Consider the following 18,253-nt stretch of genomic DNA (forward strand, 5'->3'; position numbering starts at 1 on the left):
TATTTGATTAGATGAAACAGGTGATAACATCACCCCACTCCCTCTAAAATTTATAACAGACACACACACACAAAACCAAAACAAAAAAACAAAAACCACCACTCAAATACTGAAAATAAAATAAATTAAGGACATAATCTTAATCTTATATTCATGGCACATGTCATCTGATCCAAGTAAAAGATCTGGCCATAGTTAAATGATTTCACAATTATACTGATTAAAATCATAATCATAACAAAGAAACTATGCATTTAGCAATTCTTTTTTGAGTCAGTGGTTTTATTTCCAAAGGGATCAGATTCATGACAAATTTACCTTCATAATTGGAAGAAGATCTTCTACTTTGTGTACTTTTTCAAGAGCTTCTCGAACTTCTAACAGTCCTTTGGGATTATTAGCACTAAAAATACAGAGAGGTGGCAGTTAAGGTTAATGCAGAAATATAATAATTAGCCAAGCTATTTTAGAGTAATTTTCCATTTTCAATTTAAGAAACTTCTTCTTGGTCATGACTTATTCAGAATGTGAAAGGTTAGTGATAAGCTATACAGGTATCTTCTGAACCATGAAATGGACTTGATGCTCACGGGCTCTGAGAAACAGGTAAGAACTTAGGTGGATGAATTATATCCTTGTTGCTGTTCCTCTTTCCTTCCTGAAGAGGATGACCAATGACATCAGGGAAGTGATGCTGTGATGTGCAAGTGAACCGGATTTAAGTGAGACAGAGCTGTTGCAAAGTCACCAGCCTCACTTTCACCTCGGGAACCGTCTGGGTCCAGTGGCAAGATATGGATCAGGGTGACTGGAGATGGCCCTGGATGCAGTGGAAGACCTTGGCCTTTTTAAGCTAAGGTCTTTAATAGGTATCAGTTTGACTGAGGCAACACCCATGAAGGCTAGGTAAGAAATAAGGCAGAGAATGGATGAGTTATCCCCACTGAATTGATAGTCCTGAAAGTAACAGTCAGTGTGTATGGTGTCTGTGAACTAGCATAAATCTTTGCTTCTCCTATGCTGAAAATAAAAACTAGATATAGGTTTTTGTTTCTATTTTTTTTCTTTCACAAACTATGTTTTAAGTTCAGTTATAGAACAAAAGCATCTATTTTCTTGGGTGTTTCTGGCATTTCATATTTGCACAGCAATTTACAATCACTTTTATAGAAGGGTTGAATGAGGTCCCTGAGCAATGCGGTCCATGAGCTGAAAAACAGAACTCAGAACTGCTTACTCCCAGTCTTGTGTTTACTCCATATAAGCCATCAGTTCAGTCCAGTCATTTTTTTCAGTTGCATGCAACTGAATGGGATCTTTGAGATCCCATCTCAGGTTTTCTTAGCAAAGATAGTGGAGTGGTTTGCTATTTCCTTCTCCAGAGCATTTTACAGATGAAGAAATGGAGGCAGACAGGACTAAGTGACTTGCCCTGGGTCACACAGCGAGTAAGTGTTTGAGGCTGGATTTGAACTCAGGAAAATGAATCTTCTTGACTCCAAGCCCAGTCCTCTAAACTGTGCCACCTAGCTGCCACGTAAGGCATACTGCCTTGCAATTCATCCTCTTCCTTGATACTCTCCTCCCTGGTTTTGTCGCAATGCTCTCTCTTGGCTCTCTTCAGGCCACCTGTTTGAGAACTTCTTTTTCAGGTTCCTAGATTAACCATGTATGTCTTAATTACTTTGCATGGATATGTGTCAGGATCCCATCCTGGGCTATCTTTTTTTTTTCTTTCTACGTTCTTTCTCTTGGCTCATTTCATCAGGTCTCATGGGTTCAACCATCATCTCTCTATAGATGATTCCCAGATCTACGTATCAGACCCTAATCTCTCCTCTCACCTCTAGTCCCACATGACCAGCTACATGGACATTCCATACTATAAGTCCCACAGGCAAATCAAACGCATTATGCTCAAAACAGAATTCATAATCTTTCCTCTCAACCCATCTCTTAAGTCATAACTTCTCTATTTCTGCTGGCGGTACCAACCATTCTTTTCGTCACCCATGTTTACCAGCTTAGCGATATCTAAACCCCTCACTCCCCTTCACCCCACACATACACCCAGCCATGTCAACTCTAGTGCCATAATCACTGTCTCATCTGTCCCCTTCTCACCATTCACACAGCCCCCACCCTCATTCAGGACCTCACCATCTCTCACTTGGACTACAGCAATAGCCTTCTTCCCAATAGACTTCCCATCCTCCCATCTCTCCCCTTTTCAATTCACCCAGACAGCTGACAAGTAGATACTCCTAAAGCCTGGGTCTAATGATGACATTCCTTTGGCACAAGAATCTCCAGTAATGCCTTATTGCCTCTAGGATAAGATACAAACTCCTCTCCTTGACTTTTAAAACCCTATGCAATCTGGTTCCAGGCTTCTTTTATTTTACTCACCCCAACACACTCCTATGGTTCAGCCCAAGTGGCCTATTTGTTATTTCTTGCACCCAACAGTCTACCTTCAATGCCCATGCCTCTGCAAAAGCCATGTGTGGTATATACTCCCTCGGAACTGTGGCCACCCAAGATCCTTGATTCCTTCAAAGCTCAGCTCAAATTCTTCCAACATACGAAGCAATTTCTGATTCTCTCACAGATGCCAGTGTCCTCCTCACCAAAAATTATTCTCTATCAATCTATCTATACACGTGTGAGCACACACATATGCACATACACACATACACACATATTTTGTTATTATTTTTCTGGGTACATGTTATTTCCACTCAATAGGATATAAACTCCTTGAAAGCAGTCACTGTTACCTGTTTGTTTTTGTCTCCCCAGAAACTGTGCCTGGCAAATAGCAAGTACTTAATAAATACTTGGAAGTAAGGGAGGGAGGGAGGCAGGGAGAGAAGGAGGAAAGAAGGAAGATAGGAAGGAAAGAATGAAGGAACAGAGGAGGAAGGCAGAGAAAAAGAAAGGAAGGAAAGGAGAGAGGAAGGGAGGAAGGAAGAAAAGGAAAGAGGGACAGATGAAGGAAGAAAAAGGGAGGGGAGGAATTTAGATGCATAGAAGAGTATGGCTTAACTCTCCAGGGTACAGTACAAAGAAAATGCTGTTCTTACAGGAGAACAGGGTTAGAGAGGTCACACTGCTTTCTGGAAGCTAATAAAAGACTAGAGTCTAACGATTAACACTCTGCAGGGTTCCACGAAGTATCAGGGAAATTTTTATGATATCCTGCAAAGCTGTTGTGAGGGAGGGAGAATGAAAAAGACTTTACAAATATGATCAATAACAAGCCCTGCTCAGCCTCAGTATATGTCATTTTTTCTCAAGGGAAATCTGATTACCAAATTATAAGATATATTAGAAGCAATTCAGTAACATCTTAGAAGAGAAAAGGAAAAGATTACCCATGATAGACAAGAATCCTGTCTTTGATAAAATGAAGTATTTTCTCAAAATATTCCAGGTATCTCATGTTAATCACTTGACCCCTGTAAGATTCAAATAAAATGTGCTATTTAATGAGAAATATTTGGAAAAACAACAGGGTTCAAAGCTGGCACAAATGAAAATGTCATTTAAGAACTCTAATGAGAACCAACTTAAATAAGTTTGTGGAAATGAACTAATTTCTTATTAACAAATGGGAGAACCAATTACATGGACATGCTTTCACAAGGTTCTCAGCAGACCTCCTGGCTTACTGAAGGCCTGCCTAAATATGAAAACATAAGGTGAGCCAAAGTTTGAGGACACAGGAGAGTCCAAAGGACGCTTTCTTGAGATAATATTCATACATCAAACCCCTTGGTCTTCTACTTTCAAGGTATCAAATGCCTTAACAGGCATAAAATTAAATTCAAACTTCAATATCAATTTCTTTTTGCCTTCAAGCATATTTAGTCTTTAAACCATAAAAATTCTCTATAAAGGTCACAAATTACTTCATAAAAGAAGAACTCAAGAGATCGTGAGGGGGCAAGTAATTTATCTCCTGAGAATGGAAAATATTCAAGCATAAAAAATATCATTTTATTAAATATAAACAAATGCAAATGTCAAGTAGTTTTATAAATGAGTAGTCTCATTTCTGGAATCAGAAAACATTTAAGACGTGAAATAATGACATTAATTTTTACCTAAAAATTTAGGAAATGGGACCTTGCAAAGAATCAGAGGCTGTTTTCTACAGGCCTAGGCAACTACGGAGAAATAAAAAAGTTTATGTTGGAAAGGATGTGTTAAGGAGGGCCTTCTGGAGCACAGTTAGGGTGTGAGTTTCACACCTATAAGGAAATGACTAGTGGATCACCCCTGATCTACCATAATCTATTCATTAGGGTAAAACTCCTTTTAGAATAGAAAAATGAGCAAAAATTTCATACCTGATTAGATTGATGTGGTTATTAAAGCCCCTACTAAGACTTCGAGCTGGCATTTGATCTAACCATAGTACAGGCTGGTCTGGATCAGCAATCCTACAAAACAGAGCCTATTAAAATCAAAAAATTTATAAGGACTAGAAATGATCAAAAGTTTTTTTTTAAAGATATGCAAATTGTTCAAGATACAATGAATTAAAAAGAAAAGCTGGCAGTTCATCTGTATCTCAGAATATGGATCCTGAACTTGGGGTACTACAACAGAAATTTAATAAATGGGTCACTATTCTCATAAAAATGAAATCTCGGAGGAATTCCCCCAAACTATCTATAGCTGGTTTAATCAGGCAAATTTTGAACAGGAGGCACCTATAAACTGAAATACAATCCCAAGTACACTCACAACATAAGAGGTGTTCTTTTTCCAAAGGGGATTCTGATCCAACTCGATAAAAGACTTCATTCGCAAATGTTTTCCAAAGACACTTCACCTCAAGACAGTGGCAGCAGCGATCTCGGACATATTTTATTGGTGGGTGGGGGGAGGGTTTGTGTTAATTTTGGAGAGCAGGAGACCAGGACTGAAGTAGTATGCACTGAGCCAAACAATATTCAATGCCTTGTTTTGGTCAAGTCAATTCTTTAGTTCATGACCACTAGCATCATTTCAAAATGAGGCTGACAGCTCTGCCCGGGATCATTACCTTCGCCATTTCACTGCAATATCAAACATGTCTCTCCACTGCATCAGACGAGTTTTTCCATTCATTCGCACTTTTGAGTTGGCCCATGTCCTCTGCACAGCTTGCATGACTTCTAAAGCAGCCAAACCCATTGCTAAAGGGCAAAGAATATTCAAGAAGGTACTTATTGTGAGTTCAAGTGGGAAAGAACTCATTTTCAGACTTACTGTCATTTTTCCCAGTAAAAAAAGAGTTTCTAAGATATTTTTAAAAAGAATAAAAAGGCTGAAGGACATCTCATTATGCTAACTCTACTTAAATCCATAAATGGAAATGAGAGGCTTCTCCAAAATGACCTCCTCCCTTCTATGCTTGTCACTAAAGATTCGAGAGTGCCAGATTCCTCTTTCTTTGAACAGTGGCCTCAGCACAGCTACCTATGGAGTATTAATTACTCAGATCTATAATCCAAACTAATGGTAGTAGTTACAGACAAAATGGACAAGTAACGGACTCCCCTGACGATTCCCACTCCCAACCAAGTGGCAACATCTGTACAAAGTTCTGTTCTGACCAAATGCAAATCTGATAATGTACTTCTAGCACAAGTTCTCTGGTATAGGAATTCAATAAAACTTAGCAGTGGGTCCTCCACATGAACAAGATGGTATAACATTTCATGCATAAATTATTCATAATTTGGAACAGTAAACTGTTAAACTATTTTAAAAAAGCTAATCCTCCATTCCTCTTCTAATCTAGTAAAGAGCTACTCTCAAATTAAAAATGTCAACCCCAACAAAGAATAGGTAAAAATCATTTCCATTTTCAGATCCAATTTCCAACACACCTCTGTGTATTCTCTTATTTGGCAGGAAACCAGGTGTTTCGTATTGCATCAGCGATCCCAAACGATCTGCTACACAAATCAGCTCCTGTACATCAGGCTTGTAGCTCTCAACATTCTGAAGCAACACATCTCTGGGAGAAACATTACACACACGATAAGGGCTTTTACAACAGCCATTTGGAAATCCGATTCCACCGAAGGAGCGATCACTTCCTCCTCTGGGAAAATAACTAAGGCGGGCCTACAGCTGAACCTTTGCTGAGGAAATATATTACAACACAATCTCCACTTTGATCTCTCTGCACTTAACCATATTCAATTAAAAATGAATCAATTAAAAAGGGAAGTTATAGAGTCATAGACGTATACAGCAGGAAGACAAATCAGAGGCCATGTTTGCATGAATCTTTTTTAAAAAAATGAATGGTATCCTAAAAGTCTTAGCACAGTTGTAAGTTTTTAAAGCTTTAAAACTGTACTAAGACTTTTGGTACCCTGTGTCCACACACACACACACACACAGATGCACACACACAGCGCTGTACTAGGTGCTGAGGAGACAAAGACAAAATAAAACAATCCCTGACCACAATAGAAACCATTTATGATATGGAAGCTGGATACATACACTTTTACCAATAGGTTTGATAAACTGAACATGTAACATAAAAAAAAAAACTATGATCCCATGTCACTCGTTTTAGCTACTGTTCCAGTTGGTAGGAGGGATGGCAAAGGACAGCATATCCTTTCTCTGAGGGAACAAGTTTTGAACTGGTAACAGTTCAAAAGGAATTAAAATCTCTATGGGGCCCACCTACCCCCAAAAGAGTACTTTTTAGTTTGGATTTCAGTTTGGGACTATAGCGAAAGGCATACAGCACATGAACAAGGAGAAAAGCTACCCTTAAGCAAGTTTCAACTTGTTGTGCTAAAAATATTTTCGGTACTATTGACTTCAAATGAAGTTAACTTGAAGGAACATGTACAGAAAGTGTTGTTGTGCATGTACAGGGCAGTGAACTGGGGCCCAAAAAAATACCTTCAGTTCGATAACTTACTTGATATGGGGCTGTAGTCCTGGCTGCTCTTCATAATCCTCTATGAGAAAAGGCAAATTTTTAGCCCAGTGATCTTTGAAGCTTCCAGGCAAATCTACATCAATATTATACTCTGTGAGTGGGGTATCGAGGTGTGCATGAAGATATCGAGAGTACTCTGTAGAAAAGGAGAAATGTTTGACCCACTCAAACACAGTGCCAACAGCGATTTTCCCCATGGCTAAGTGCCACATGATTGCCTTGTCAGCCAACTGTTATTTAATCTACTCAGGAATTTTAATGGGCATTCTAAATTTAGCAAATCACTGTGATTAAATGATAATAAAGCATGAAACAACACTGACTTTAGGTGCTAAGCTAAATAGAAGGTCAAATGAATCTAGACCATTTTAGATTAAATTCACCTAATTTTCCATGCGTAATAGCAAAGATCTGATTTTCTCAATCATAGAGCCAAAAAGGTTTTAGATGACCGCAGAAGGTACTTGTTTATCCTGATGAAGATGACATCATGGAACCAGAGTTTGGAGTTTTATCATCATCATCATCATCATCACAATAGCTACCATTTCCACAGAGCTTTGAAGTCTCCAATGTAATCTCACTTGGAGAGTAGAGGAGTAGAAGTCACCATTATCCATATATTGCAGATAAGGAAATGGAGGTTATTAAATAATTCGTCCATAATCACATAGCTAAATAAGCATCTAAGGCAGGATATGACTGACTCCAAGCCGAGTGCTCTACTGCACCACCTAAGTGCCTCCTATGAAAGGCTATAGACTAAAAATGCCAACTCAACCCCTAAGCCAGCCAATATGGAAACTAACTTAGGACAGAGGAATGAAAATGAGGTGAAACCATGGAAGACGTGATTTCAACTCTATAGTGCTTTAGCTGTAGCAATAAGAGAAGAAAAAGAAATTGAAGGAATTAGAATAGGAAAAGAAGAAACTAAATTATCACTTTTTGCAGATGATATGATGATTTATCTAGAGAATCCTAGAGAATCAAGTAAAAAACTACTTGAAATAATAAACAACTTTAGCAAAGTTGCAGGATATAAAATAAACCCACATAAATCCTCAGCATTCCTATACATTACTGACAAAGCCCAACAGCAAGAGATAGAAAGAGAAATTCCATTCAAAGTTACTGAAGGCACTATAAAATATTTGGGAGTCTATTTGCCAAGACAAACCCAGGGCCTATATGAACATAACTATGAAACACTTTTCACACGAATAAAATCAGATCTAAATAAATGGAGAAATATCAGTTGCTCATGGTTAGGCCGAGCTAATATAATAAAAATGACAATTTTACCTAAATTAATCTATCTATTCAGTGCCATACCAATCGAACTACCAAAAAATTTTTTTACTGAGCTGGACAAAATAATAACAAAATTCATTTGGAAAAACAAGAGGTCTAGAGTATCTAGGATATTAATGAAAAGACATGCTAGAGATGGTGGCTTAGCCACACCAGATATTAAACTGTACTACACAGCAGCAGTCATCAAAACTGCCTGGTACTGGTTAAGAAACAGGGGTGTGGATCAGTGGAATAGGATAGGTACACAAGTAGGTGAAATCAACAAGTTTAGCAATCTACTCTTTGATAAACCCAAAGAGGCCAGCTTCTGGGCTAATAATTCACTATTTCACACTGTTGGGAAAATTGGAAAATGGTACGGCAAAAACTGGGCATAGACCAATATCTTACACCATATACCAAAATAAAGTCAAAATGGGTTCATGATTTAAGAGTAAAAGTTGATACTCTAAGTAATTTGGGAAAGCAAGGAATAGTTTACTTATCAGATTTGTGGAAAAGTAAAGAATTCATGACCCAACAAGAGATAGAGAGCATTACAAAATGCAAAATGGATAATTTTGATTATGTCAAATTGAAATGTTTTTGTACAAAAAAAGCCAATGCAACAAGAATTAGGAGGGAAGCAGAAAATTGGGAGAAAATCTTTGCAACTAGTATCTCTGATAAAGGCCTCATCTCTAAAATATACAGGGAGCTGAGCCAAATATATAGGAATACAAGCCATTCCCCAATTGAGAAATGGTCAAAGGATATGAACAGGCAGTTTTCAGAGGAAGAAATTAAAGATATCTACAGGCATATGAAAAAATGCTCTGGATCACTACTGATTAGAGAAATGCAAATCAAAACAACTCTTAGATACCACATCTCTCCTGTCAGATTGGCTAATATAACAAAACAGGAAAATGATAAATGCTGGAAAGGATGTGGGGAAATTGGAACATTGTTGCATTGCTGGTGGAGTTGTGAGCTGATCCAGCCATTTTGGAGAGCAGTTTGGAACTATGCCCAAAGGGCTATAGAAATGTTCATACCCTTTGACCCAGCAATACCACTTCTAGGGTTGTATCCCAAAGAAATCACACAAGCAGGAAAAGGACCCATATGTACAAAAATATTTATAGCAGCTCTTTTTGTGGTAGCTAAGAATTGGAAATCAAAGGGATGCCCATCAATTGGGGAATGGCTGAACAAGCTGTGGTATATGAAGGTGATGGAATACTATTGTGCCATAAGAAATGGGGATGATGCAGACTTCATAACAACCTGGAAAAACCTACACGACATAATGCTGAGTGAGCGGAGCAGAGCCAGGAGAACGTTGTGCACAGCCACAGATATATGGATTCCGTGAGGACCAACCCTGACATACTGCGCTTTTCTCAGCAACCTAAGGGGCAAGGACAACTCCAGGGGACTCACGATGGAGAATGCTATCTTCATCCAGAGAAAGAACTGCGAAGTTTGAATATAGATCGAGGCGCACTAAAGGCTCGCCTTTTTTGCTTCTTTTTTGTTTTTGTTTTTGGGTTTTTTTTTTTTGGTTCTGTTTCTTCTTTCTCATGATTCATTCCATTGGTCAAAATTCTTCTCCACGACTTGACTAGTGCATAAATTAATTCAATGCGAAGTTATATATGACAGTTATATGAGATTCCATGCCGTCTTGGGGAGGAAGAGGGGAGGGAGGGGAGAAAAACTGGAACTCAAAACTATGTAGAACCGTGTGTGGTAAACTAAAAATAAATAAAGAAATTCAAAAAAAAAAAAAGAAAGGATGAGCTCAATGACTTTTTTAAAATTTTTTCTTAAATGTATACTTATTTTTCATAATATGCCTTTAATTATTTGTTTACTTTTAGTTTTCAACATTCACTTCCATAAGATTTTGAGTTCTAAATTTTCTCCCCCTCCTTCCCCTCCCTGCGATGGTGTGTGATCTGATATGGGCTATACGTATACATTCATATGAACATATTTTCACATTCGTTATGTTGTAAAGAAGAATTAGAACCAATGGGAGAAACCATGAGAAAGAACGACAACAAAAAATTGCAAATAGCATGCTTCAATCTGCACTCAAATTCCAAGGTTCTTTTTCTCGATGTGGATAGCATGTTCCATCATGAATCTTTTGGAGTTGTCTTAGATCCTTGCATTGCTGAGAAGAGCTAAGTCTACCAAAGTTAGTCATCACACAATGTTGCTGTTACTGTGTACAATGTTATCCTGGTTCTGCTTACTTCACTTAGCATCAGTTCATGTAAGTCTTTCCAGGTTTTTCTGAAGTCCACCTGCTCATCATTTCATAAGGAATAATAGTATTCCATTACATTCATATATAACAACTTGTTTAGCCATTCCCCAATTGATGGGCATCCCCTCAACTTCCAACTCTTGGCCACCACAAAAAGAGCTGCTATAAATATTTTTGTACATGTAGGTCCTTTTCCCATTTTTATGACCTTTTTGGGATACAGACCTAGCAGTGGTATTGCTGGGTCAAAGGGTATGCACAGTTTTATAGCCCTTTGGGCATAGTTCCAAACTGCTCTCCAGAATGGTTGGATCAATTCACAACTCCACCAACAATGCATTGGTGTTCCAATTTTCTCACATCTTCTCCAACATTTATTATTTTCCTGTTTTATCATGTTAGCCAATTTGATAGGTGTGATGTGGTACCATAAAGTTGTTTTCATTTGCATTTCTCTAATCAGTAGTGATTCAGGGCATTTTTTCAAATGACTATAGACAGCTAATTTCTTCATCTGAAAACTGCTAATTCATATCCCTTGACTATTCATCTGGGGAATGACTTGTATTCTTATAAATTTGACTCAGTTCTCTATATATTTTAGAAATGAGGCTTTTATCAGTGACACTAGATGTAAAAATTGTTTCCTAGTTTTCTGCTTCCCTTCTAACCTTGGTTGCACTGGCTTTGTTCATGCAAAAACTTTTCAATTTGGGGCAGCCAGGAGGCGCTGTGAGTAGAGTACCAGCCCTGGAGTCAGGAGGACCTGAGTTCAAATCCAACCTCAGACACCTGACACACTTACTAGCTGTGTGACCTTGGGCAAGTCACTTAACTCCAATTGCCCTGCCTTCCCCCCTTCAAAAAAAAAAAAAAGAAACAAAAACTTTTCAATTTAATGTAATCAAAATTATCCATTTTGCATTTCATAGTGTTCTCTATCTCTTGTTTGGTCATAAATTCTTCCATTTTCCATAAATCTGACAGGTAGACTCTTCTTTGCTTTCCTAATTTGCTTATAGTATCAGCCTTTATATCTGAATCATATATCCATTTTTACTTTCTCTTGGTATATGGTGTAAGCTGTTGGTCTACGCCTAGTTTCTGCCATACTATTTTCCAGTTTTCCTAGCAGATTTTGATAAGTAGTGAGTTCTCATCCCAGAAGCTCAATGTCTTTTAGAAATACATGGAAAGACTTGCACAAAATAAAGAAGAGCAAAATGAGCAGAACCAAGAGAATACTATATACAGTAACAGCAATATTGTTTTAAGAACAACTTATTGTGTCTATTATAAATACTCAAATTAACTATGAAGGACATATGAAGAAAAATGCTATCTGCATCCAGAGAAAGAACTGTTAAACAGAAGTATGTATAGAATAATTTTACCTATATATACCTATTTGTATCTAATGGTAGCCATCTCCAGTGTGGGGGTGGGGGGAGGGAGAAAGAGAAAAAGGAAAAAATTTACATGATAATTTTACTCTATATTTGAAAGGAATAGCAAGCTGTGCATAGTACAATTGCCTTTTTTATTGTACTATATTATGGAAAATGCTTGTTTTATTCCATAAATTAAAAAGAAAATTAAAAAAAAATTAGTTGGAGATAGCTCGTTGAATTTTGTTTTCTTCTTTCACTAAAGCAAAATATTCAGCACTTATTCTCTTAAAGCCACACAATGCTTTCTGTGAGGAAGACCAATAATTCACAAAAGACTGGTCCAAGTGACCTTTACATGCGAAGGATTCCTTTTCTTACCGCTCTTATCCAACCTATCTTTAGAAGGTGATACAGCCCTCAAATGAAATGAAGATACAAGGATTGTTACAGTTTAGGCCCAAGTATGTTCCTTAAGGATAGGGATTGTTTCATTTTTGTCTTTATATCTCCAGTGCCTTGCACATAGCATATGATAAATGACTGGTGAATTGAGTTAATATAGCTCCAGAAGGGTGAGAGATGGGAAGCAGGTATGGTTTTGGTCATTTTGGCCTTACCTCGGAGGTATTTCACTTTCAGATACTCTGGGCTAGCCTTCTGGCCTGGGAGAGGGTCATTTAGCATGACTTTCGTTTGTGCTTTTATTCCTTCATAGAAGTGCCCCATTGCCACGTGGCTGAGTCCTTTCATATACTGGCACACTTCGTTGTATGGCTCTAGCTGCAGGCACCTCTGGGGAATTAAAAAAAGAAAATGCAATCATATAATCTGTCTGGGTTAAAAAAACATCCAAACTCTTTATTCAGAAGATACCTTTAACTTAGCTAATAAATTTCCATTCCAGGCTAAACCACATCAAATGCTCTGTAAATGAGCCTCTGTAGCATATGTAATCGTAGGATTGTAGGATCATAGATTTAGAACAGGAGGGACCTCATATGTGTAGTCTAACCTCTTCGTTTTACAGATGAGGAAGCTGAGGTCCAGAGAGATTAGATTACTTGCCCCCAACCATACAGGTAGCATGTGACCGAGGCAGCATTCAAACCTGGACCCTGACTCCAATTCCAACATTCTTTTCCATCGAACCATGTGTTCCCCACTGCATTCATTTTACTGGAGGCATATAAAAAAACAACCACCCCACATTCTAAGAATTCCATCCACAGTGCCCACCTTGAAATTCTTCAGGGCTTCTTGTAAGCTGCCATGGTGATAAAGCATCATCCCTCGGAGCTGTAAGGTCTGTACATGATTCTGGTTGAGCAGCAGGGCTCTTTGAAAACTCTCAGTGGCTGCTTCAAAGTTGCCCAGTTCTCTAGGTGTGTCACACAATAGTTTAAGAACGGGGGATAGATATGATTAGTTGACATGCAAAATCTGCTTCAGTTGAACTCTAGTCAAATTTATAATATTAGTTTTGATTTTTTTTAGTTTTTTTTTAGTTTTTTTTTAACATATAAAACCTAATTTTATTTATTTAGCTGTAACAAAGACAAAAGGATTCTCATCTTCAGTATTTTAAGGAACTCATCCTAGACTCTCTAAATCTTCAGAGGAATCTAGAATTAGCTTTTGAGGCCAATTTGTCACAACAGACTGGAATTAAAAAATCCATTTTTCAGACTAAAGTGAACTGCGAAAATAGCAAAAGCTTGCCAGAAGCTCCCAGCTTATGTTAATGGAGGTTGGTGGGACATGGTAGAAGAGTTAATTAGGCTACTCACAGAAGTAGGAATAAGCTAATCAGGCTTTGATATTCCCTATGGGTAGTTACCTGATTGATCCAGAGTACAAAAGAGCAGAGATGAGCCTCTGAGACCTCTCAATCTCCTCTTCTCAAGGAGCCAGTGCTGCTATGCACATGCGGACACACACGTGTATGTGTACATACATATACGTGTGTGTAGACATACATACGTACATGCGTATATGGCATATTCCTGGTTGCACATCCTCCCACATCCTATTCTTTTCCATACTCCTGCAGTTAGACTTGAACAAGCAAGATTCCTACTGAATGGTTTATTAGCTATAATATGTTTATATTGGCTATAAGTTGACGTGTTTATTTGGTTATCTCGTGGATGCTAAGTGCACGATTTTACACCAGTGGCATTCTATAACCTAAATACAAGTGGAGGCCAGGCATAAAGCCAAGCCATATTTTGAATTGTTCTTTATTTTTAGAGCTATTAAAGACTATTGCCCTCTGCCTGAAGTGGCATCTAGAATCCAATCTAAAGAAGTTCTCTGCCAGTCAGATCTGTGAATCAGTTTGACAAACATGTATTAAGTCTGTGTTGGTGGTGAGGAAGATCCAAAATTCAGATAGGTCCTGCCCTCACAGAGTGCCCGGGCTAATAACTGTAACCTTCCATATTTACTTTATAACTCAAATGGTCTTGTAGTCATGAAAATTGGAACTCTAAACCAACCTCAATTGAACCTGGAGTCTTCTCTTCCTTGTGGTAGAATCCCGATGCCCCTTTTAATTCTCAAAAGTGCCAGTATGTTCCTCAATGTTGCTGTCAGCACGAGTACATTGCCAATAGATTTCCATATATAGTAACATACGTGCCAATAAGTGACCATCCTAATTGCACACCTGCTTCCGCTGTGCCCCTGTGACTGCCATACAGTGAGTGATTGATTACCCTCCCATAGGGAGGAGTGAAAGCTGCTTGACTCCTACCAGGATTGCATTGAATATGTAATGATCACCTACATAAATTTTATATGTACAATAATTTCCCCTTTTATATGTCAGGTAAATATTTGTAAGAGTTATACTTACACAAATGAAATTATTATAATAAGTACTAATATATTTTTTTCATGTTTCATTGCCTGAATAAAAACTGTTTATCACTAAAAAAAAAAAACAAACCATGATTTGATGCCTGTATTCCAGCCCAGGCTATACCACTTACTACCTGGCTTATCATGTTCTTATATCTACCACCAAACCTTGCCCAAATGTTATAATAACAAAATAAAAAACGTCTGAGGCAGATTGAACGCTAGAGATAAATTTCACCTTACAAATAATGTGAATAATATAATCATCTTGATTCATAAAGTGATTCTGCCCCAAGAAAACAAATTTGCATCTAAATTAGGGATTCTTCACATTGTTTGTGACAAGGACCCCTTTGACAATCTGGAGAAACCTATGGATCCCTTCTCAGAACAATAAAATAAAATAAAATAAAATTTCAAGGGAAACTAATTATAGAAGAATACAAATGAAATTACCTATAGAGCTTCTCATACATATACATATGTATATATATGTTTCATGTATATGTATATATGTATATGTAAATATATGTATATATAACATACATCCCAAATACACTGAAATAATTAGCAAAATATTAAAAAACAAACATGTAAGTTCATATATCATAATGGGCTAAGAACCCCTGATCTAAGTGGTTATAGACCTGGAAAAGACAGTACTTTCCTTCTTTTTAAAAAACATTCTTTGTAGAATTACAGAGTTTTCAGATTACTACTATAGGTAGGAAGGACTAGAATCACTGACCTTATTTTACAGTCTAGCGATTCAAAGGTCAGAGACCTTGTCTCTCTATATACAATCTCTCCTTTGATAATCTCAACTCTCATAGTTTTAATTATCACCTCTCAGAGTTATCTAACCCTAATTTCTCTTGAACTTCTGTCTCATATTCCCAACTACCTACTCAACATTAAATTCAATAATTGAATAAGCACTTAAGCAACAACTACTGTGTCTCAGGCACCGTGCTAAGTGCTGGGGAAACGACAACTGAATAAAACAGTCCCCGACCTCAAGCAGCTTACACTCTGAGGAAGACAACATATAAAAGTCCAGCTTCAGAGTGGACAGAAAGGTCCAGAGGTCCTTAGGGGACATCCACAGGCCATGATAGCAATGCCTGTGATCTGGTATGGCTCAGAGGGAGCCAGGTCTTAGGGAAAGCTAGTATATGGAAGGAGTGTGAGAGAAAGAGGTCCAGGATTAAGGGGAGTTTTGTTCATTATGGAAAAGGAATTTCAGAGAGTCTAGTGGAGGGGCTCAACGGTGTCAGAGAAGGACTTGGGCAAGGCAGGGTTGAGGAGGATGGAGATAAAGGAATCCAAATTGCAAAATGGACATGGTTTCTTCCTATATATACAGACAGAGGTAACAGCGCAGAGTCTCCAAAGGTTAGGACAAATGATGCTGAATTGGGGCACTGGGGCACAACTGTTCCTGTTCCTTCTCTATGGTAGCTATCAGAGGTGTGGGATAGTGGTTCCAAAACTGGCAAAGGGTAATGGTCAGTCAGGTCATGGGTTTGAGGCCAGCCTTGACCTACGGCTTTCTGCTCCCCTTCAAGGAGGAGTATAGGAAGTGGTGTTCTTCCTACTGGCGGAGGGTGCTAAATGCTATGCAACTATGATGACCAAGTGTGGCTCCCCAAAAGAGGAAAGATATAATACTTCTTCCAAACTTTTTTTTGCACAAGTGGGATATCACATATAATGACAGGCTTTTTTGATACGTTTAGTGCTGTGGAAATTATTTTCTTTCTTTTCTTCATATCTTATTTTAGGGAATAACTCTCTAGGAAGGGTGGAAAGGAAGAACATGGTAGAAATGTAGGTGATGTAAATGAAAGGTATCAATGAAAACGCTTTAAAAAAATTAAATAAGAGGAGCCCCAGGACAGGGCCCATGAACACAGAGCATGGGGTAAGGCTGATAACCCAGCAAAGAAAACAGAAGAGGAGCAGCCCAGCAGGCAGGAGAAAGACCAGGAGAAAGCAGTGTCAAACAGAAGAAGACAAGAGTTATCTAGTAGAAGATGGTCGTGAATAGTGTCAAACATAGCAGGGGGGCCAAGAAGGCTAAGGACTGGGGTGGGGGAACCTTATCTGATGAAGCAGCTGAAAGAATTTTTGTAAACTTGGAGAAAACAGTTACAGTTGAGTTATGTGGTCAGTAACACAGTAGGCTCCCTTTATCCTAGGCATTTCACTATTCTGTACAAAACTGCTTGGTTTTTTTTTAAGATTTTAACAGTCTAATAAACAGCAGAATCTGTCATGCTGTCATGTATGAAACAGAGATTTAGTTTGATTTTTTTAAAAAGTAGTTGCATGAAAAAAAGATTAGATTGTGTATCTCCCTCTACCACATTCATACACCTATGTAATTTAGAATGACCAATCTAATTTTTATATAACTAATTTTTTTATTTAACTAAATCTGTTTCACATATTAGCATGTCAAATTCCCCCCGTTTATTAAACTCTAGGAATCTAAAAAAACAAACGAATGAGCAGCTTTGTACAGAATAGCAAAATACCATGGAGAAGGGGCAGTCTACTGCCCTTACTAGAGAAGAATTTATGATGAAAGAAACTTTGCTACTTCTTTAAGGCTAATTTTAAATTTACAAGGTCATGCATTCTTTCTGCATACTTTTTCTTTGTTCTAGGAATTTCTGCTATCATAACCTTTTGCAATAATGTCTTCTTTTTGTCTGCTTGATTTGACTCTTTGCCCTCCACCTTTTTTTTTTAATTCTCCTTTTTTCTCTTGTTTCTTGACTTCCCCTGATTCCAGGATCTGGTTTAGGTGTATTTTCTAAAGCCTTGTTTGCAAACTCATCCAAAAATTCTTCTTTAACCACTGTTTATATTAAGCAACATCAGGCATATATTTGCAGTACTCTTTCGGTACTAAACAGAATCCACAGTGAAGTATCTAAAATTAATTTTTTGCAACTAATTTTGCTTTTTAGGTTCCTTTTGCAGGCAGGGGCACTAGACTCAGTAAAGTCTTTGGTCTTCTCATAAATGGGAAAAAGTGGTATATCCCACCAACCAGGGCCTCTTACCCCAATCTAATATTGAAAGCTTCTTTAAAATACTGCTATCATTTTGGAATGCATTCAAATCAGCCCCACTCTCAAAAAATACCCAAGCACTTTCACTCACCTGTAAGCCTGACCAAGACTTTTATACGCATCAATAAAATCAGCTTTCTGTTTCAAGGCTTCTTTGAAAGACTCAATAGCTTCCTATAAAAAATGTTTTAAAAATTTTGCATAATTCTATTTTGTGTTTCGATGATAGATAAAAGATTTTAAAAATATATAGATACATATATACCATGCATAACTTTTTACAGATCCTTTAGAAAAGACTACCCATGGGGCAGCTAGGTGACATAGTGAGTAGAGAACTGGCCCTGGAATCAGGAGGACCTGAGTTCAAATC

General features: G+C 37.8%; 1 protein-coding gene across 5 annotated transcripts in view; it reads right to left on the reverse strand.

The window, feature by feature from the left end:
- The window catches only part of TTC13 (tetratricopeptide repeat domain 13), an 86,079-nt gene that overhangs the window by 14,840 nt on the left and 52,986 nt on the right, over nt 1-18,253 (reverse strand). For all 5 annotated transcript variants that reach the window (XM_036755126.1, XM_036755125.1, XM_036755124.1 and 2 more), the window contains exons 9-17: nt 17,972-18,054; nt 13,172-13,313; nt 12,553-12,727; nt 6,947-7,103; nt 5,886-6,016; nt 5,057-5,189; nt 4,356-4,448; nt 3,378-3,461; nt 319-403 (exon numbers count right to left, since the gene is read on the reverse strand). In XM_036755126.1, the coding sequence (XP_036611021.1) occupies nt 319-403; nt 3,378-3,461; nt 4,356-4,448; nt 5,057-5,189; nt 5,886-6,016; nt 6,947-7,103; nt 12,553-12,727; nt 13,172-13,313; nt 17,972-18,054 (1,083 nt within the window). The remainder of the gene's footprint in view (nt 1-318; nt 404-3,377; nt 3,462-4,355; nt 4,449-5,056; nt 5,190-5,885; nt 6,017-6,946; nt 7,104-12,552; nt 12,728-13,171; nt 13,314-17,971; nt 18,055-18,253) is intronic.

This window comes from Trichosurus vulpecula, chromosome 4 (assembly GCF_011100635.1).
Source record: "Trichosurus vulpecula isolate mTriVul1 chromosome 4, mTriVul1.pri, whole genome shotgun sequence".
NCBI classification, from domain to species: Eukaryota; Metazoa; Chordata; class Mammalia; order Diprotodontia; family Phalangeridae; genus Trichosurus; species Trichosurus vulpecula.